This window comes from Lagenorhynchus albirostris, chromosome 10 (assembly GCF_949774975.1).
Source record: "Lagenorhynchus albirostris chromosome 10, mLagAlb1.1, whole genome shotgun sequence".
NCBI classification, from domain to species: domain Eukaryota; kingdom Metazoa; phylum Chordata; class Mammalia; order Artiodactyla; family Delphinidae; genus Lagenorhynchus; species Lagenorhynchus albirostris.
Window position 1 is genome coordinate 65,274,709 of NC_083104.1, and position 21,222 is coordinate 65,295,930.

At 49.7% G+C, this 21,222-nt stretch overlaps 2 protein-coding genes across 8 annotated transcripts in view; both read left to right on the top strand.

Moving 5' to 3' along the window:
• Positions 1-9,179, top strand: part of SCUBE3 (signal peptide, CUB domain and EGF like domain containing 3) — a 33,536-nt gene extending 24,357 nt beyond the window's left edge. For both annotated transcript variants that reach the window (XM_060162641.1, XM_060162642.1), the window contains exons 8-22: positions 583-705; positions 1,218-1,334; positions 1,835-1,960; positions 2,257-2,373; positions 2,510-2,614; positions 2,903-3,019; positions 3,355-3,513; positions 3,777-3,992; positions 4,345-4,506; positions 4,713-4,880; positions 5,388-5,549; positions 5,988-6,185; positions 6,858-7,010; positions 7,133-7,212; positions 9,030-9,179. In XM_060162641.1, coding sequence (XP_060018624.1) covers positions 583-705; positions 1,218-1,334; positions 1,835-1,960; positions 2,257-2,373; positions 2,510-2,614; positions 2,903-3,019; positions 3,355-3,513; positions 3,777-3,992; positions 4,345-4,506; positions 4,713-4,880; positions 5,388-5,549; positions 5,988-6,185; positions 6,858-7,010; positions 7,133-7,212; positions 9,030-9,179 — 2,153 coding nt within the window. The remainder of the gene's footprint in view (positions 1-582; positions 706-1,217; positions 1,335-1,834; positions 1,961-2,256; positions 2,374-2,509; positions 2,615-2,902; positions 3,020-3,354; positions 3,514-3,776; positions 3,993-4,344; positions 4,507-4,712; positions 4,881-5,387; positions 5,550-5,987; positions 6,186-6,857; positions 7,011-7,132; positions 7,213-9,029) is intronic.
• Positions 9,180-18,028: 8,849 nt separating this feature from the next.
• ZNF76 (zinc finger protein 76) overlaps positions 18,029-21,222 on the top strand; it is a 31,731-nt gene continuing 28,537 nt past the window's right edge. For 5 of the 6 annotated variants that reach the window (XR_009542924.1, XM_060162643.1, XM_060162646.1 and 2 more), the window contains exon 1: positions 18,434-18,548. The gene's annotated coding sequence lies outside the window, so the exon portion shown is untranslated. The other variant, XM_060162644.1, reaches the window with a different exon arrangement.

Genomic DNA, 21,222 nt, shown 5'->3' on the forward strand with positions numbered 1-21,222 from the left:
TGCCTCAGGCCTGAGTCTCTCCAGACCTCTCACAGCCCAGCCCCTTGCCTGGCCCCCACCCCTCCCCCCATCAGCTCCCCAGCCTCACTGGCTCTCCTGTCCTCCCTGCCTGGCCTCTCTTCTAGCTCCTCCTCTCTGAAGCGCTGCCCCTTTGAATCTCCACCTCTCTGCCCCCCGCCCCCCCCCACCGTGCTCTTATGGCAGGCAGGGGTGGGGGACAGTAAGGGGATAAACCCTGTCCACCAGCTTTCTTGGGAGGGGCTGTCAGTGGCAGAGTGAGGGGCATGGACTAGCCCCCTGTAGGTCAGGTGCCCACCTACTTCTAGGCAATTACCTGAGGGCCTGACACTGGTTCCCATCTTTCCCCTTCTAAGAAGACTCAGTCTCAGGAAACAAGGTTGTTACTAATGGCCACAGATACCCTGAAAGGGGGAGAAACAGAGACGGGAGAGAGAAAGAGGCAGGCCCAGGGCTCTCCTTGATTCTCCCTGTCTCTGTGAGGGAGGGAGGGATCTTGTCTCCCTATTTGTCCCCAGCCTTCAGTATTACTCTGATTCTCTCTCCTTTGCCCTGCCTCCCCAGACATAGATGAGTGCCGCTTGAACAATGGGGGCTGTGACCACATTTGCCGCAACACAGTGGGCAGCTTCGAATGCAGCTGCAAGAAGGGCTATAAGCTTCTCATCAATGAGAGGAACTGCCAGGGTGAGCAGACTTGGGCCAAGGACAAACCCTTTGGAGAGTTTCTCGGGGTAGGAGAGCTTCAAAGAGGCCAGAGGGCCAGAGCCTGAGAAGCTCAAAGGACACTGTGAAGAGTCTCCATAGGTAGCGTTGTGCTGTGAATTAGCAAATGTGCCCCTTCCTCTGGGCACACCAGCTCTACGCTGGGGCACATGGCTTGGCAAGAAGCGAGGGATGGATTTCACCCCAGTTCATATCCTTGGCAGGATCTGACCAGTCTAACCACACGTGGTGGCCCTGATCCATAGGCACCGGACCTCAAGAGTTCCTGACTCCAAAGACTCCAAATGGAGCGGGCTTAGGGGGTGGGTAGGCATTGCTGAATTGCTGATCTTAGGGCTGGGCCAGAGGTAGGAACGCTTTTCAGTTTAAGGGAGAGAGCCAAGGCCCCTCCCTGGGGCCCTTCACCTGAGCACAGAGTCACAGGGTCATGTGCCTCAAGACAGATTCAGCGGCTTGAAACCTTGCTCTTCCAGATATAGACGAGTGTTCCTTTGATCGAACCTGTGACCACATATGTGTCAACACGCCAGGGAGCTTCCAGTGCCTCTGCCATCACGGCTACCTACTGTATGGTGTCACCCACTGTGGGGGTAAGTCAGCAAATCTGGACCCTCAGCCACCCAGCCCCTCTCAACTCCTCACCCTTCAACTGAACGAGTCCCTGAGTTGGCTGGTGGCTGTGGGCAATCCCCAGGTGCATGTGCCATGTCTGCATTCATCATGATGAAGTGGGAGAGATTAAGACAATTGAGAGATTAGAGTATCAGGGAACAGCATCCTGTTTCCGAAACTTCTGTCTCCCATCCCCATCACTGCCTCTTGACTCCCATCCTTAGCTTCCGAATTACAGCCCCACTGGTAGGTAGGAGTGGAAGGCTTTAAAAAGCTTGTTAGCTTGGCCGCTTCTCAATCCTTCTTTTGACTGGGAACAGAGATAAGGGAAGGAGGTCCTAGGTTTGAGCTCTTCTCGGGCCGGGAATCATCTCAGAGTGCCTGGAACTCTAACCAAAGGTCCTCACTCACTGCCCACTCTCTGGCTCCTACTTCCCCCCGACATTGTTTGTCTGTGTCTCCCTCCTCCCTCGCCCAGATGTGGATGAGTGCAGTATCAACAGAGGAGGTTGCCGCTTTGGCTGCATCAACACTCCTGGCAGCTACCAGTGTACCTGCCCAGCAGGCCAGGGCCGGCTGCACTGGAACGGGAAGGATTGCACAGGTGGGCAGCGCCCTCTGCTGGCTGAGTCTTGAACTGCAGTTTCAGGGTGGGGGGTAGTTGGGGGTCCTGGGAAATGTGGAGTTCCATACTGAGGAAGGTATGAGGTAGTAGGAGATGAAGAATGTAGCCATTTGAGATGTGAAGTTCCTGGTAAATAATCCCTTCATTCATCTCCGTGTACAGTTGCAGTTCTACATGTAGCTAATTCTCTTCCTCCTAATTACTTGACTGAAGGACTGACAGAGAGGGCGGGAGAGGAAGACCCTCTCCTCCTCAGGCTTCTCTCCACTTCCTAGAGCCAGTAAAGTGTCACAGTAGTCCTGGTGCCTCGAAAGCCATGATCAGCTGCAGTCGGTCTGGGAAGAAGGACACCTGTGCCCTGAGCTGCCCCTCCCGGGCCCGGTTTTTGCCAGGTACAGAGAGGAGGTTGCTGGAGGGCTGGCAGGGAGGAAGGCTGGCTGTTTAGGCAGCTCCTCTGGTCCCCTTGGATTCCTCCAGCCAGTGGGGGTCAGGGGGCAGGTCAGAGTTGTGACAGCCCCCTTCTCTCAGAGTCTGAGAATGGCTTCACCGTGAGCTGTGGCATCCCCAGCCCCAGGGCTGCTCCAGGCCGAGCTGGCCACACTGGGAACAGCACAAACTCCAACCACTGCCATGGTGAGCACCAGCCCAGAGGCCTTGTTCCATGCTACTCTCTGGCTTATTAACCCCTATTTCTCTTCCTTATGAATTCTCCTGGCCTTACTTTTTCCTGGATCCCCTTTTTTCCTCTGTAATTCTCCAGCCCTGCTGCCTTGCTGCCTCTACCCTTAACAGCCGATGCCCTTGGCTTTCATAATCCCTCTCCTCCAGCCAAGCCCCTGGCCCCAGCTTCCCAACATCCTCTGTAGCAGCCCCCACCCTCAAGGGACCCCCAGGCTGTGCTGAGCTCTGCCATCCCTCTAGAGGCTGCAGTGCTGACGGTTAAACAGCGGGCTTCCTTCAAGATCAAAGATGCCAAATGCCGTTTGCACCTGAGAAACAAAGGCAAAACGGAGGAGGCCAGCAGAATCCTGGGGCCAGGTCTGGACTGGGGACTCCACTCCAATGGGCTATCTGGCCACCAAACCCTTCCCACCCCTCAGCTCTTCTGCTTAGTGGGATCTCCAAAAACCCACTGGCACCCTGAATTCTGGACAGAACAGGGGAAGAAGCGGTTGTAGGCATAGGGTCCAAGGAAGTCCTAGGATATCCCCCCACCAACTGATTAGTATCTTAGACTAAAAGAGAATTGAGATAGTTATAGTCAGAGATCTGGTGAGATCTGTCTGAGTTGGGGTGGAAAAGTGAGAGCTGGGAGTAAGAACATTCCCTGTCTCCAGGGGGTGCCCCTGAGGTTGACAAGGCCTCTCCCCCAGGTGGTGCCCCCTGCTCTGACTGCCAGGTCACCTTCATCCACCTCAAGTGTGACTCCTCTCGGAAGGGCAAGGGCCGGCGGGCCCGGACCCCTCCAGGCAAGGAAGTCACTCGGCTCACCCTGGAACTGGAGGCAGAAGTCAGAGCCGAAGAAACCACAGGTGGGACTTGGGACACCGTTGGGAGGAGGGTGGAAAGGGGAGGGCAGAGATGGGCAAACAGCAGTGAAGGAAGGGGCAGAGCCTGTATTAAGGGCAGACCCTGCCTAAGGCCAAGCCCAGGAGCCAGTCCCTCTCACCACGACCCTCCTAGCTCCTCGCTTTGCTTCCTTGCCCTCCTGCTCACAGGGAGGAGGGACTCTTTCTTTCTCTTCCTTCTCTTTCTTTCTCTTCCTTCTCTGACTCATAACACCATCCCCCACCAGCTGGCTGTGGGCTGCCCTGCCTGCGACAGCGGATGGAACGGCGGCTGAAAGGGTCTCTGAAGATGCTTAGAAAGTCCATCAACCAGGACCGCTTCCTACTGCGCCTGGCAGGCCTTGATTATGAGCTGGCCCACAAACCAGGCCCAGTAGCTGGGGAGCGAGCGGAACCAGTGGAGGCCTGTAGGCCCGGGCAGCACCGCTCTGGGGCCAAGTGTGGTAAGGGAGCTTGCTGGGGAGCAGGGGAGTAGGGAAGGCTCAGCTTGGGTCTGGTTCAGAGCAGGACACTTTACGGCCTCGGTTGCATCTCTCAAATTGTGAGGCAGCCAAGACACTCCTGCCCATCATCCCCCACTCCTTGGTCCCAAGCTGAAATCTAGAGGGACATCATGTCAGGCCACCAACCCTCCTGCACATGGCTTTGGCCCCTGATCCTCCCAAGCAGGATTCTGTCTGTTCCCAGACAAAGAGATTCTCCTTGAATCTGGGGGGAGAGGGAAGGGGAGTCCCAGACCTGGGTGGTGGGAAATAGGTGGGGGGTGGGTGGCTAGCGCGGCCGACTCTCCCTCAGTCAGCTGCCCGCAGGGAACGTATTACCACGGCCAGACGGAGCAGTGTGTACCATGCCCGGCGGGCACCTTCCAGGAGAGAGAAGGGCAGCTCTCCTGCGACCTTTGCCCTGGGAGTGATGCCCACGGGCCTCTTGGAGCCACCAACGTCACCACATGTGCAGGTGCCAGGGGAACAAACAATACAGAGTGGGGTAGGGTGGGCACTGGGACGCCCATGGGCATGGGATTTCCCAAGGCAGGCCCAGGCCCCAGGCCACTCTCCTAGTCAACATCCTGTTTGTGTGTGCCTCTGTCCCCTGAGACTGGGTGACCCCGTGGGGATGACCAGGAACATCCCCATCAGAGTTGGGCCCTCGGTTTACTGCAGGTCAGTGCTCACCTGGCCAACACTCTGTAGATGGCTTCAAGCCCTGCCAGCCATGTCCACGTGGCACCTACCAACCTGAAGCGGGACGGACTCTGTGCTTCCCGTGCGGTGGGAGCCTCACCACCAAGCACGAGGGAGCCGCCTCCTTCCAAGACTGTGACACTAAAGGTGAGTGGGCTACTCCCCTCGGTACAGGACCCCAACCCCAGCTACTTCCAAAAAACTCTCCAAGTCCCCAGAGTAGACCCAAGTATGTTGCCCTACCATCTTCTCCAAACCGGGAAAGGCCCAGCTGCGTGACCAACCCCCGCATCCTACCCATAGGACCCGTCCTGACCCTCCACCAGTCCCAAGCGTGGGAATTGGGCAATAAGTAACAGTTCTACTTACCCCTCTGCTTTGGAAAGCTGGTGTCACCTTCCCCTCTATACTACAAATGAGTTTCTGTACAGGTTTGCGACTGTGCTCAGTGCCTGAAAGAACAGGATTGGCACTGTAGCCAACCACTCTGTCAAGTTCGTTTTCCCCTGAGCTTAAATTCTGGCCTGACTAGGGAAGGTTGAGACTCTAGAAGGAACTCTGGCGTCTTCATTCATTCTCTACGATGAATGTGTCCTGCCCCAGAACTCCCGCTTGCCTGCCATCTTAACTCCTACCCTTCCCCCTTGCCTGCAGTCCAGTGCTCCCCTGGGCACTACTACAACACCAGCATCCATCGCTGTATCCGCTGTGCCATGGGCTCCTATCAGCCCGACTTCCGTCAGAACTTCTGCACCCGCTGTCCAGGAAACACAAGCACTGACTTTGATGGCTCCACCAGTGTGGCCCAGTGCAAGAGTATGTGTCAGGCCAGGCTGTGGAAAATGGGGTGGAGAGGCCTGGGAGCAGTGGGCATGGGAGGAAGCCAGAGGTGGGCAGGGAGTAAACCAACAGGGAGCAGGGCTGGGCAGTGGATGGGCAGGAAAGTCCCACCCTCCATCTCTCCCCAACCCACTCAACCTCAAGACGGGTTGCTGGGCTGGGCCCTATAGCACCCTCTCCCTGGAGAGGAGGGAGGCAGGTAGTGGGGAGGCAGGGACAGGTAGAGTGAGATTAGAAGGTACTAAAAGGGCAGGAAGGAAGGGAGACCCAGAACTTGGAGAAGAGATGATGACTAAGAAGGAGGCTGCCTACATGTATCTGATTTCCACTTCAGAACTCTTCAATTTCCCCAACCTATTTCCCCACTGACTTCCCTTCTCTTTCTTGCTTTGTCCACCGGGGCTTGGCCTACAGATCGCCAGTGTGGTGGGGAGCTGGGTGAGTTCACTGGCTATATCGAGTCTCCCAACTACCCAGGCAACTACCCAGCCGGCGTGGAGTGCATCTGGAACATCAACCCCCCACCCAAGCGCAAGATTCTTATCGTGGTACCCGAGATCTTCCTGCCATCTGAGGACGAGTGTGGGGACGTCCTCGTCATGAGAAAGAACTGTGGGTGGCTGCAGAGTTGGGCCAGGGAAGGGCAGTCCAAATCTGGTTGGGAGGGAGAGAGAAAAAAATTGGTGCTGGAAGAATTGGGGCAATGATGAGGGAGGCCTCGGAGCAAAGGAAAACAGCAATGAATGCTACGTGTTTGGTGGAGAGCAGAGTTAAGAAAGCCAGCTTTGGGAGTAGAATTCCAATAGTCTTACATGTGTCACTTTCCTATTCTAGTTTTTTTTTTTTTTTTTTTTTTTTTTGCGGTACACGGGCCTCTCACTGTTGTGGCCTCTCCCATTGTGGAGCACAGGCTCCGGACGCGCAGGCCCAGCAGCCATGGCTCATGGGCCCAGCCGCTCCGTGGCATGTGGGATCCTCCCGGACACGAACCCGTGTCCCCCGCATTGGCAGGCGGACTCTGAACCACTGCGCCACCAGGGAAGCCCATATTCTAGTATTTTTACTGTTCCATTCACTTAAATGTCAAATTTCTTACACTGTGTGACTACCTGGATGTCAGAGGAATTGTGGAACAAGCCCAGGGCATTGAGAGAGAATATGTGTATGCTGGAGGGTAGGGGAGCTACATACATGAGGGAGGGCCTCTGTCAGCATGATTCCTTACTCTAGGAGGACTTGGAGAGCTTGCCCTGCTCTCTCCTGACCTGCTGCTTGCCTTCCCAGCCTCCCCATCCTCCATTACCACCTATGAGACCTGCCAGACGTACGAGCGCCCCATCGCCTTCACAGCCCGCTCCAGGAAGCTCTGGATCAACTTCAAGACAAGTGAGGCCAACAGCGCCCGTGGCTTCCAGATTCCCTATGTTACCTATGATGGTGAGCAAGGGCAGAAGAGCCAGGGAAGTGGGTGAGAAAGGGGAGGCTCATGGGTCTTGGGGGGAGCAAGGAAGCAGGAGGAGTTCCCACCCCTGAGCCCCTCTCCTTCGCTGACCTTGCAGAGGACTATGAACAGCTGGTAGAAGACATTGTGCGCGACGGCCGGCTCTATGCATCTGAAAACCACCAGGAGATTTTAAAGGTGAGTGAATATGAACAATGATGGCCAACGTTTAATGAGCACGTAGCAATGTGCAGGCAATATGCTAAGTGCTTACTTGAATATTTTCATTTGGTTTACACAATAGCTCTATGAACTAGGTACTTTCATCATTCCCACTTTACCGATGAGAAAACTGAGGCACAGAGAGTTAGAGCACTTGCCCAGTGGTAAAGCTGGGATTTGAGTCCAAGCCCATCTGACTGCAGTGTCACTCACACTGTCTTACACTCTGGGTGAAGAGGAAGGGAGGATGAGGAGATGAAATGTCCTTGACCTCTTCCACCAAGACATATACGGAAAATGTGGTTTAGAAAGATGCTTTTGCATAAGTCCCTGCCTTCCCTTACTCCCTCCTCAGTTCCCACAGAAAAACAGCAGATCTAGTACAGTGTTTCTCAGAGTTAATTCGGTATAGACCTCTTTTAAAGGAAAAGGAATGTTTCCAACATTGAAGGATGGTCTGGATACCTAGGTCTGTGGATCCCAGTTTGAGAAAATCTTACTAAAGAAACTATATAGTCCTAGTCACAGTATTATCCTTCATAAATTATCCATGCAAAAAAGTTATCTTTCTGATAAATAAAATAATTTTTGTATTATTATCAAAATGAGACACAATGACAAAAATCTAGAACTTGCAGACTGCAAAGAGTATAATTTCAGCAATGCTTTTCAAAAATTTTTAGAGCATCTGAATCCTTATATCAAATGTGCTGTGGAACTCCAATGCATAAAGTAGAGGCACCATTTTGATTAAAGTGGAGATGAGAGGCTGGAAGCTCCACCCCTTGTTTTAAAAATCTGCTGATGCAATGGAAAGAACACTAGCCTAGAAGCCAGAAGAGCTGAGTCCTAATGCACAGTGCTTGGCACCCAGTAGGCTCTCCACACATCACGTTGCTGTTTCAGACGGGGTGGTCAGGGAAGGCCTCTGAGGAGAAGAAACCTGAAGGAGGTGAGAGGCTACCCATTAGAGGATCAGGAGAGGAGCATTCCAAGCTCAGGAGCATGGGAGCCGTGTGGCATGTTCAAGAACCTTGAGGCCAGTGCAGCTCAGCAGAGTAAGGAAGAGTCAAGACGGGGATAGAGGAGAGACAGCAGGGCACAGATCACATTCAGCCTATGGGCCATGAAAGGGATTCAGCTTTACTGAGTGATAAAAGAAACCAGACTCAAGAGGGAGGGGATATGGGGATATATGTATACATTTAGCTGATTCATTTTGTTGTACAGCAGAAACTAACACACCATTGTAAAGCAATTATACTCCAATAAAGATATAAAAGATAAATTAAAAAAAAAAAACCAGAGAAGTGTTTAGAAAAGAAGAAGGACGTGATCTAATTAAAAACCAAAAAAGTCATTCTGGCTGCTGTAGGGGAGAACAGTCTGTAGAAGGACAAGGGTAGGTAGAAGCATGGAGACCAGTTAGGAGGCCATTGCCACGTGAGCGATGACGGTGGCTTGGACAGGGTGGTAGCTCTGGAGACAGTGAGAAGTGGTCTGACCCTGGATATATTTTAAAGGTAGAATCAACAGGATTTGCTGTGGTTGTGAGCAAGAGAGAGGGGTCAAGGATGGCTCCAAGGACTGGGACTGAGAGATGGAAGGATGGAGCTGCCACTGACTGAGTTGTAGAATTCCAAAGGAGCAACAGATGGGGGGATGGGAATCCAGATTTCACTTCTGGATATGCCTATTAGACATCAAGAGGGGCTGCTGCTGAGTGGAGGCTGGTGGTCCTCTCTCCCACCACTGACACTGATGCTGACATTGCTACCTGCCCTCCTCTGCAGGACAAGAAGCTCATTAAGGCCTTCTTCGAGGTGCTGGCCCACCCCCAGAACTACTTCAAGTACACAGAGAAGCACAAGGAGATGCTGCCCAAATCCTTCATCAAGCTGCTCCGCTCCAAAGTTTCCAGCTTCCTGAGGCCCTATAAATAGTGCCGCTAGGCCCGAGACCCAGGTTTTGAAGCCCCCAGACTCTTTAGCCCTCAGAGCCGGCAGCCCCCACCCTCAGATGAGGGACTCTCTCCGATCTCTCTTTTTGGAGAAAAAAAAACCTCCATATAGACCAAGCACTCTCCCTTTCCATTCCTCTAGCTTCCTTTCCTTGTCTCTTTCTGCCTCGCTCTTTCTCTTTACTCATTTCCTATATGCTCCCTGGAAAAGCCATTCAGTGCTGGCTCTGTTCTCCCGAGGGGTGAAGGAACAGTAAGTACCCTGCTCCCCTCCCCAGCCACACTGCCCATTTTACCAGCTCACGTCCCTGACCCTGTCAGCTTGGAAGGGTGCTAGAGGCCCACGAAGGAAGTGGGTGTAGTGGGGAATGGGGAGGGGGAAGAGGGGCTTCTGCCGTTATAGGTTGTGCCTTGCTAGACAGGAGCCAAAATGTCCCCTGGCTGTGCCCCCCAGGAATATTCTAACAGCCCAGGGTTCTGCCAAAGAAGCCTTTGACTTACAGGCTTAATGCCAGCACTCGTCCTCTGGGACACGTGGTTTGAGCCCTGGACTGCCCACACAGCCAGCTTTCCTGTCTACACAGCTCCTCTCCTTCTTCGCTCACAACTGCCTGGAGTCCAATTCATGAGGGCTTACAAAAGGCCCACACCACTGGCTAGTGGACACCAGCTGAATGAGGAAGAGCAGCAGGAATTACCATGTTGAATAGGCAGGCGGCTGCTGCTCCCCAAGAGAGACTTTATCTCTGCAGGACAGAAACCAGGTTTTAAAGCATCAGCAAAAAAAGAAAACGGAAAAAAAAGAAAATGTGTCCTCTAAAGGACTAGACCACAGAACAGTTGGAAGCCAGCCTCAAACACTAATCCCTTTTCTTACTTGTCTTCCCTGGCCCAGCCATTCCCTCACTCCCACCTGAGTGCTCCCTGGGGGAGCCCTACTCCCCTTGCTAAGTATTGTCCTTAAAGAAACATGGCTGCTGACCAAAAGCCAGCTTGGGCCTTGCCCCCAGAGTTGTCTTTCCCTTGTAGTCCCAGATGGCTTGTGGGCCCCACCAAAGAGGACCCCGCTCTGCAGCCAGCCCAGAGCCACCTACCTCTGGCCCCAGGCCGTGGGCAGCAAGAGGAATGTGTGCACTTGGCGAGCCTTCTGCCACCCTGTCCACATCTAATAAGTGCAATCGTTTTGAGTCTTTCTGTGTTGACTAGAGGGAGGGGTTTTTGTTTTCTGGTTTTGTTTTTTGTTTTTGTTTCTTTTTCCTCTATTAGAACAACCCTATTTATAGCTGCCTAAGAGAGAAGAGTGTATGTTTGGAGTGGAAGAAAAAGGTTTTGAATCTCATGAGCCTTGAGCGCTGGAGCATCTGATCTGTCTCTACTCCCCCAGCAGAGGCACCTGATATGTAGGATATGTAATTCTGGGGACTTGATGGAGCGGGAAGAAGAGGGACCTGTGTTTGCTAAACCAATCCCACCATCCCTGTGCCTCCATGAATTCAGCATGGACCTCAAGAATGTAGAGGCCAATGGAATTGGCTAGTGATTCTCCACCCCAAGTAGGGAAAACCTCCATCGTTTCCCTGCTTTCATCCAGCTTTCCCCTGATGTGCACATGGAAGAAGACCAGGACAAACCCCCTGGGGATAGGCCGACTCAGGGCCCTGAGGCCAGAGACAAGGCTGTGGGAGCCAAGAATAGGACAGTTATCCAGGCATGGAGTTGTTTGCCTGACGTTGGCCATTCTGCCTACCCCTGTTTGCCATTTCCTCTTGGAGCTGACTTCAAGCCTAGCTTCCTCAACTACTGCTTTTCAAAAGGAAGAAGAATCAAGTCCATGCCCAAGTCCAGATCCTGCACATACTCCACCTTCAATCCACTGCTGCCTATAAAATTATTTTCCATTTGCTCCTTCTAGTTCCCCCAAAGCTGTAGCCCTATTCAATCAGAGGCTAACGGTTGAGTCCTAGGGCTCACTTCTAATGACTGTCTCAGGCTATTGCTCCCCAAGGAGGCTCAACACTAAATAAAGGAGCCGGACACCCCCCCAATCAGTAGCATTCACCAACTGAAACAGCCTTAGGCAGTAGGTAACCAATGTCACAACTAGATCCCCTGACATCCATTAGCCAACACCATGGCCCTTGGGGATAGAGTGTCTGGCTGCCTTTGTCTCTCTGGGTCAAAGAAGGCTCTGCTGTAGAGATACAAAACGGCTGCTTCCAAGCAGGGGAATGGTCATTTAATAGAAGAAGTATCCACACTTCCCAGGAGATGCCATGAAAACTGCTTTAATCAACTTTGACCATCCTCATTCTCCACCAGAAGCTAGGATAACTTTCTGATTCCTCTCTCCCTACCATTTTGCATCTCTCTCAGAAAGCCAAACAGTCAGAGTGCTTCCCAGTTCATGCCTTCAGGGTCTGACTTCTTGCTCTCCATTCCTTTCCTGTCACCCTCATATACACACATAAACACACTTCCTCTAACCATTTAATTCCATGGTTTCCGGGGCTTGCAAATTATTTCCACAGTATGGAAAGTAGAGACCACCAAGCTTCTTAACTAATGTCAAGACAGATCTTGGAGAGCAGGTGAAGACCTGCTAATGTCCACCAAGTTTAATTTAGGTCGTCCAAGTTGGGAGTTAAGAATCCAGGCAAAGCTGCTCCTAAACCTACAGAGGAAGCTGGCCCAGGGGCATCAAACTAAGGGTTAGTGGATTGAGGAGCCAACATTCAGGGACTCTCTAGGCCTTTACAGGTCAGACAGAAAAAGAGGTTTTTACCACTGTAGGGAAGTGGGAAGATGGTATAAATGGGAACCCTTCATGAACTAGCCAAGAGGCCTCTCTGCAGGATGAGGTGTTCGTACGGCCGCAGTACTGAGAGGCCTCATTTTTCTTAGTACAAAACCTGCCCTGATCTGAGTCTGGGAATGGGAAGCCATTCCTGCAAGGGCTGCAAGCGCCAAGTGATGCATATCAGAAAGGCACTTATGTCTTCAGCAACGTGGCAATCGCTTTTTACTTCTCTGCCTCTGTCTTTCTGTATTATTGGGCCAGGCCCATTCCCTAAACCTTAGAGAACAAAGTCAGAACAAAACTGACCAGAGCCTGGACTTGAACTGCCCTGCCCCAGGCCTACAAATTCCCAGAGGTTGACATTGAGCAGTGACTGCTCAGACTCTGCCAGGATTGGATTAATTTGAGGTGGTGGAGGCTCAGATTTATTGCTGAAAGTTCAGTAGTACAGTCCTGGTCTTCAGCCCTAATGAAAGTTTTCATATCCAAGAAGTTTTCTCCATATGCATGTTTGAGGTGACTCTGGAGATTAGGGGGCCATATCTCAATGTCAGAAAATATTATAGAGCGTTCAGACTTCTTTATTTGCTGCTTAACCTCAATATAACAGGCTCAAACTAGAGGAAGGGAGACAAAGTATAACTGACCACAAGCAGAAAATAATGTTAACCTGCTTGGCTTCTCTCCTAAGCACTGTAAGAGAAAAGTGGAAGCCAACAACACAAGGATACCTTTAAATTTGACTTGTCTCAAAGGTAGCACACTCTGTCCTTGGGCCATTACTTGGACTAGGAACCCTCTACAAAAATATATGATAAGAGGGAAAAATATGTGATAAGAGGGAATATAACCCCCAGTTCTTTTATCAGCTTATCTAGACAACACAGATTGTAACAGTTTGGACAAACCAAAAGCTTTATTCTGTGTGAGTCGAACTTAAGTTTCAGAGAATAACCATTACCATGTGGGAGGCTTTTTTTTTAATGCAAAAGAAATCTCAAAATATTGTATTTATATCTACCTTCCACTGCTGCCGATATAGTAAGCATCTCCTACACAACAATAAATGATGCAGTTCATAGAGTATTTTGCACTTGGGGGAAAAAATGTATCTGAACTTGTAAAAAGAAATGTTTGGATTTTGTATTGTCTTTTTTTATTATTATTATTAAAATACTAAATGAAACTTCTCAGCCTGGCATCTTTTCCTCTCTCAATGGCTTACCCTAGAGCTGGAAAAAAGCTCTGAGGAGACAAAGTGTCTTCTTGCTTCCAGATAGGACTTACCCCAATTTTTCATTTATCCATCTTATTCCTAATGATTTTAGAATTTGAAAAGGCTCGTCTGTTTTAAAAAGCAGTATCAAGAATTATCCCGAGTGGGGGAAATTTGGGATATTGTTGCTTATCATAGTACAGTCCCCAAAATCTAGCCAGGCCATAGGTGGTTAAGATACTTCCCTAGTAAAGATGTCCCATCTCTAGCAAAGTACCAGCACTGAGATTCACCAACGTTGTTCTTTTTATGCAGTACATTCTTGGCCGCCAAACAGAATTCTGAAATGGAGATCATTCAGCCACTACCACCATTACTATACAGGTCTTGGGAATGCAACCTCTAACCCCTTATAAATGAACAGTAGCCATTTCTAGGCTCAGAGATGATAGATAAAACTTAATTGTTGTAATTACATAATTCCCTGACGTGACATTTTATTGGATTTAGTAGCTACATGATATAGCCCTTTAAGTGGAACAAGGAAAAATCTACCTGATCAAAACATATGTTGGGTTGGCCTACCAGAATCCTGAACTTCCCCATCAGCATCTATAAAGGAGACAGGTGCATTCTATTCCACAATTGCTGAGCTCCTGTTAGGTGCCAGGCATCGCGCATCAGGCCATCACAGCTTGATAGCAATAGCCATGCTCAAGATCCGCACTCCTCATGTAAGACTGATTACAACTGACCTTTCTACATAGATCTCCCAGCAGGAGAGGGAATCCAGTCAACCTGGTGATTATGAGTATAAATTAATTCACTGGCATTCTATTTCATACATTAACTTCCTGTGAGTTTGATTCAGTGTGACAAAATATGAACACCTTTGTGTGGACTGACAAAAATCACATTTCTAGAACTGCAAAGCTGAGGACCATATCCAGGACCACGGTGAGTGACTATACCAACTTGGGGCCATCTTCTCTGACTTCTCTCCTAACCCTCTTCTATTCCAAAAACACCAAGTCTTCCTCCTTCTTTCTAGGACACTTGCAATTATGTCCCAGAATAATGTAGAGTCAGGGCCAGTGGAGTATGGGTCTGTCTATATCAAGCAGTCTTTAAAGTGAGGTACATGAAGACTTTCCAAGGAATTCTTCCTAAAGGTATGTGAAGACTTTCCAAGGGGGGGTACCTGTGCAAGGAAATCAATCTGAGGAGAGTTTTTTTTTTTAAGTTAAAAAAAAAATTTATTTTATTTATTTATTTTTGGCTGCATTGGGTCTTCCTTGCTGCACACAGTCTTTCTCTAGTTGCGGCAAGCGGGGGCTACTCTTCATTGCAGTGCGCAGGCTTCTCATTGCGGTGGCTTCTCTTGTGGAGCACGGGCTCTAGGCGCGCAGGCTTCAGTAGTTGTGGCACATGGGCTCAGTAGCTGTGGCTCACGGGCTCTAGAACGCAGGCTCAATAGTTGTGGCACAGGGGCTTAGCTGTTCTGCAGCATGTGGGGTCTTCCCAGACCAGGGCTTGAACCCGTGTCCCCTGCATTGGCAGGCGGATTCTTAACCACTGCGCCACCAGGGAAGTCCTGAGGAGAGTTTTAAGGGAATACATTTCCAGATCCTCAACTTTTATAAGCTACAGTTAATTTATTTCCCAGTGATTTTACAATATTCTTTAAAAGTGAATATTAATATATTTTTTTAATAAATTCATTTTATTTATTTATTTTTGGCTGCATTGGGTCTTCGTTGCTGCACGTGGGCTTTCTCTAGCTGCGGCTAGTGGGGGCTACTCTTCATTTCGTTGCTGCACGTGGGCTTTTTCTAGCTGCGGCGAGTGGGGGCTACTCTTCATTGCGGTGCACGGACTTCTCATTGCGGTGGTTTCTCTTGTTGCCGAGCACAGGCTCTAGGTGCGCAGGCTCAGTAGCATGCAGGCTTAGTTGCTCTGTGGCATGTGGGATCTTCCCGGACCAGGACTTGAACCTATGTCCCCTGCACTGGCAGGCAGATTCTTAACCACTGCACCATCAGGGAAGTCCCTTAATGTACTTATTTAAATTGAAGAATAAAGTCAGACTTTTTCCTGACAGAAAGTAAGTCTGATGTGAAATGAAGACTGGCTTTGCTAATTCCACAAATGGCAGGTGTTTTCTATATGGAAGTGAATCTGCATGTCAATGTTTTAACAGAAAGATACTGAAAACATGTAATGATGAAAGAATTTTATCAAAAAAATTGTGTTGGCAAAGAAGTACGAAAATCAGTTATCTGATTAACTAGGTGCCTCTGAGTGAAAAGGTGACAGATAATTTAATAATTATTTTCATAAGACTGAAACATACTCAAATGACTAACAAATCCTTTTGCAAGATCAGTGGTTTCCAATTCTTTGCTTTTAATAAAGTAAAGGAGGACTCTATTTGATAGTACTTGATAACAGTATTTGGTAATAGGACACTTTGTGACTGTTGGCATGTAATTTAGAAGTAGTTCAAAGACTTGAGGGATATCATTTTAACAAATTTCTTCCTTTCCCAATTACTATGTAAACAACGTTTCTCAACGCTTATGTCTATAAAAATCAAAAACAGGTAGAGAATTGGTGTGGCACCTTATCTCTTTCCACCATTAGGTAATATTAGTCTGTGAATACCTGAACTAATTGAGGAGAAACACCATATTTCTCATTGAGATGCATTTTCAATAAAATTGTACTTTTTAGGTTTCACAAGTTATAAAAATGTGTAATATAGTGATGTTGCTTAATAAATCGTTGTACTAGTGATAACCGTAATGACAATTTGATTCATAAGAAAATTTTCAACAAAGCCTATGGTCACAAGCAAGAAGCTTAAATATATACTCAATTTTGTTGCAAAGAAGGTGATAGTGATCAGTAAAAGACTTTAAAGCATACAAATATACTAATTAGGATAAAGTTCTATAGGGGCAGTGAATGGAATTAGGAATTCAATAAGAAAGGGAACCATATAAAATTTCTTGTTCATATATTTTTAAATGGATGTTGGCAGACATCAAATATTTAGGGTATTTGGAGTCCACTAGATACAATTAAGAATGATGTAATGGTTTTAGTTTAAAACGTCAACATTTGCAGTAAGTCAGAAATTATATCCTCTACAAGTATTTAAATTTATGATGGAAAATTTAGGTATCAACTTAGAAATGAACAAGGGGGTACATAGTTCTTTAAAATTCTTATATGGAGTCCATTTTTTAAAATGTCTTAAGACCACCAGCCTATACGTTATATTGTGGGGATGGGGTTCAAAGGAAGAACAGAAGTTACTAGAAATGATCTTCAATCCTCCACTCCAAAGTATCTTCCTCCCCAGTTCTCCCGAGTACCTGAAATTACCCATCATCAGAATCTTAATACTTCAAATTCAGACACTAGTTTCCCAGAGTTTTTGTTGTGTAATGGGAGAGGTGATTAGCCAATCAAATTAGGATCTGCAAGGAATGTGAGGAAGGACAGATGTATTTTTTATTATGGAAAAAGGTGGGGGGGGGACGGACAAACTAGTACAACTTGAGTTCTAGTCCCTGCTCTATGTCTAACCAGAAGTTTATGCTACAGGACAAGCTACTATGTTCTCTTTGTATCTAGGTAAAATAACTTGTCAAACTTCCACCAAAAAGGAACAGAAAGAGGGCACCTTAAAGGTCAGGCTGTTTATTTCTATACCTGGAGATGTAGAAAGGATTAATTATATATAACCATAAGAATGGGCCATCGGAACTTCCCCGGCGGTCAAGTGCCTAAAACTCTGCACTTCCACTGCAGGGGGCGCAGGTTCGATCCCTGGTCAGGGAACTTGGATCCCCCATACCTGCAGCGCGGCCAAAAAAAAGAGAAAAAGAATGGGCCAACAATTGTCACTGCCCCCCTAAACTGAGAACCTGATGAGAATTGGAGCCCCAGTCCCACCTCTGGAATTGTGCCAAAAGCAGTAAGATGCGGAACAGAGAATGTCTAAAATTGAAATGGAGGCTTTGTGGTTAAGCTCTTTAGACAAGGGAGGAAAGGAACCACCAATGGCATCCCTAGCTACCATGGGCCCCAAACACAGTACTTTGTAAATGTTTCCAGTTTATTGGCATACTTCCTTTAAAAATTTTTTTTAGTTAATTTTGGGGGGTGGGGAGAGAGGAGACAAAAGAAAGGACTTAAAGTCTAAAAGGGCAGAGAGGGAGAAAAGTTTCTCACCTCATTCCTCCAGTCACCCCAATTCCTCTCCTAAGAGGCAACGTTTACCAGTTCCTCATCTAACGTTTCTATTTTTAATTTTTTACCAAAAGCTCACTCTTTTACTTTTCCCCTAGGTGCCTGAAAATTCCCCAAGCACAGCCCCTCCCTAGTGAGAGGGGGAAACAGTAAAAAGGGCTTGGCTTTGTTCACCCCGAAAGGAGCCTACAAGGGGGAGCAGCTGGTTTTGAGGCTGCAGGTGGGGCTGGCGGGGGAATGAGAGAACCGAAGAACACCCTCAGGGCGCCCTCCCTAAAGAGGCCAGTCCCTCACGGCTCCTCACGTCGTCTTTTTCAATAAGGAGCTAATAATACCCGCGTGGCTCATAGATCGTAGGCAGTGCCAGCGGACTGCGCACAGTAAAGCGCCTCGGGACCGTAAGGCGCAGGAGGCGCCTGGGGGCTCTGAGCCGCGAGGAGAGGGTCCGTGGCCCCGGTGCGGAGAGTGGCAGCCGCGAGAACGGCCTCCCTCACAATCTGCCCCTCCGGTCCTCCCCCCATCCAAAAGCGCACCTTCTCACCCGCAGGCGGCCGACGAGCCTTGGGGCCTCGGGCTCCTCCCGCCTCCCGCCTCAGGTGGACCGAATCCCTCGGAAGGACAGGTGGCGGCTCCTCATTGCTATAGAGACGACCCGGCTCGCGAGCCGCGCCCAGTCCCTGACCGGGGCGTCGTGACGTCATCACGCCCTCCCCGGGCGCTTGGCCTTGCGGGTTGCGCGTCACCCCGGCCGGGGGGCGGGGCGGGGCTCTCACCGGCACCGTTCAGAGCCAGGCTGCCCGGGCTCCAGCGGCCCGGGAACCGGGATAAGTAGGACGGCGGCCGCGGCGACTGGGGGTGCGGGGTGGAGCGTGCCCTCTATTTTCTATACGGGTTCCGGGGCCCGGTAGAGGCGCGCCGAGAGGAGAGGCAAGTGCGGCGGCCCTGGAACCTGGATATGGCGCGAGGCAAGCTGCGCGCGGGCGGGCGGGCTATGGCGCAGGCGGGTTGCGGGGCCGGCGCTGGTGGCGGGGCCCGTTGCATGGCGGTCTGTCGGCGGAGTCGCCCTCGGGGGCTGTCAGGTTGGTGGCTGCGGGGAGTGGGTCCACCGTGCCCAGGTGGGAGGCCGGGCGGGCGCAGGGCCCTGGGAAGGTCCCGAGCCCGGCGTGCCCACCCTTCTCCGGCCCTAGCCCGGTGGCCGGGAGGCTGGACGGCGGCCTGATCCTCCCCCACCCCGTGTTCTGGCCCCCATCCCTGCCCCTCCATTCCGTCCTGTGACTCCTCCCCCATGACTTCCAAACCCCACCCCGTGACTGCGCCCGCCTCAACCTCTGTGACCCCCACACCCCACCCACTGACCCTAAGACCTCACCAGGTAATCCTCACTTCTTATTCATTGACTCTGCCAACCCAGGAATTTCCCCAGCACTGCCCAGGGACCCACCACCCTCAGCTCTAAACCAGTGACTCACGACCCGAGATCCCTACATCCCCCAAAACGTCAGTGACCCCACTGGTCTGGTAACCCCCTCCACTTCTACCCCGTGTTCCCCCACAAACTTGGTGACTCCCCCCAAACCTTTCCTGGTAACTCCTAAGCCATACCTACTAAAATAGTTTCCCACCCAGTTATCTTCTACATAACCCTCAGTATCTGATAATCCCTTCTTTGCCCTGTAACTTCATGATCCTCATTCCATGTGCCCCCTTCATCCTAAAATCACCTCCACGGACATCCCTCTCTGCACTCCAGCCCCCCAGTGTTAATCAGCACATGACTTACAAGTGCCCTAGCACCGAGCTGGTGCTCAGGAAGATATAGAGATGAATATGAAGTAGATATAGTTGGAGTCATCAGAGAATCTGGATTGAGTGTGTGGTCCCAGATTCAAGTCCTAGCTCTGCCACCATTGTGCTTTGGGAACCTGGAAAAAGTCCTTTCCTCGCTCTGGACCTCAGTTTCTCATCTGTATTATGATAAGGTTGGGTTAAATGATCTCAGAGTTTCCTTCCAGCTGTGACGTTCTGCAATTCTCAGTCAAGATAATATTTGTTTGCAATCATTTTTATACTCTGTACTCCTAACTAGAAGTTTACTGTTGTAATCTCAGCCCAGGGTCCACTTGCTTCTTGAACCTTATTCCCTCACTCCTGCAACCCCCCTACACTCTTAATAGTCCATACCCATTTCCCTTGATCAGGCCTCATCAGTTAACATGTTTGCAAAGCAGGATAAGAGTGCTTCAGCTTGGGGTATTGATGTGATAAGAGATCTGGGTTCTAGTTTGACTCTGGCCTGTAAAGTATGGCACCTTAGGCACACCATTTAGCCTCAGTCTTCACTTCTCCTAGGGTAGGATAATAGTAGTGCTTGAGATAATGCATTCAAAGCATTTGGTACCAGGCCTAGCCCATGGGAGCCTTTAAGTATAAGCCGAGAAGCTCTTGCGGGTCTTACTGTGTCCTGGGTGCTAGGGAGTCAACAGATAATGAACACAGGGGCCACACTTTGCATTATTTTGGTACCCCCCCCCCCGAGCTCTTGGAATCACTGTCCTCTTATCTCTGCTGTGGCCTCCTCACTTCTCTGGGTTTTTACCCTGCTATCTCCTTAATGATGATTGGCACTTACGGCTGAGCGCCTACTGTGCACCAAGCTTTGTATGTGTAAACTGTTTCCCCTCACAACCCCAATATATCTACCACTATTTCCCATATTTTGTTTGTTTTGGTTTGGTTTTAAACAAATGAAGAACCTGAAACTCACCCGGATGAGTAGCAGAGCTGGGATTTGAACCCACAGTCTTCAAAACTCATTTGATCCATTGCTTTTCTTGCCCCTAAACCTACCTAGTTTTCCAGGTCACTCTCAGCCCCTTGTTCCTTATTTTCTAATAATTTCTAAGCCCAACACCAACGCTTTCCCCATCACTTCTAAGGTTTCTCTTAACCTTTGCCCCATGGTTTGGTGACTTCCTCAACCCATTGTTCATGACTTTTGACCCCACGTGTCCTGAGACCCCTGCACCTTAATACCTCTCTTTACCCTTTGTCCAAATATCCTCTCACCCTGTGAGTCCTTGGAGCTCCCACTTACCCTAAACTTACCCTAAGGTGTCTCCCACCTCAGTGGCACTCTATCCCAAATCCTCTCATCCTGTTAAATCCTTTACCCCCAGGAATTCATATACATAAGAGATTGGAAATCTCTTGGAGTGTTACAGCTGCTTCCCTTCTACCATCCTCAGCCACATCCTGTTACTCAAAACCTTCATCTAAGTTAGCCCTTCATCTAGTGAGTGCTTCACCCAGCTTCAGTGAAATGAGCCCCTTCCATCCCAATGTGAACCCATCCTTCAAAATCTATACACCCTCCCATGCTAAGATCCCTCCTCTTCATACCCTTTTCAATAGCTTGTGAGATCCTGCCTCTTAGATTCTGGGATCTCATAGCATCTTTCTCATTTTCATCAGTGATCTTTTCAAACCAGAATCATCTTTTACCTTATCCCCCTTCCTGTGCCCTATCCCTTCTCACAGTGCCTTTTTCCTTTCCTACTCTTATTTTTCTCCCTCACCTCACCTCATCCTCACCTGCATCCTCACCTCACCAATCTTGGTAGCATTGATTATGGTGTAAACCTTTCTCCCATCCCAGCTCTGCCCCTTCTTCCACTCTCCCTGCCACTCTCTCCTTCACACACGGCATGGCCAACCACACTTCCCTGCTTTGTCCAGAGAACTACACTTTTCTCT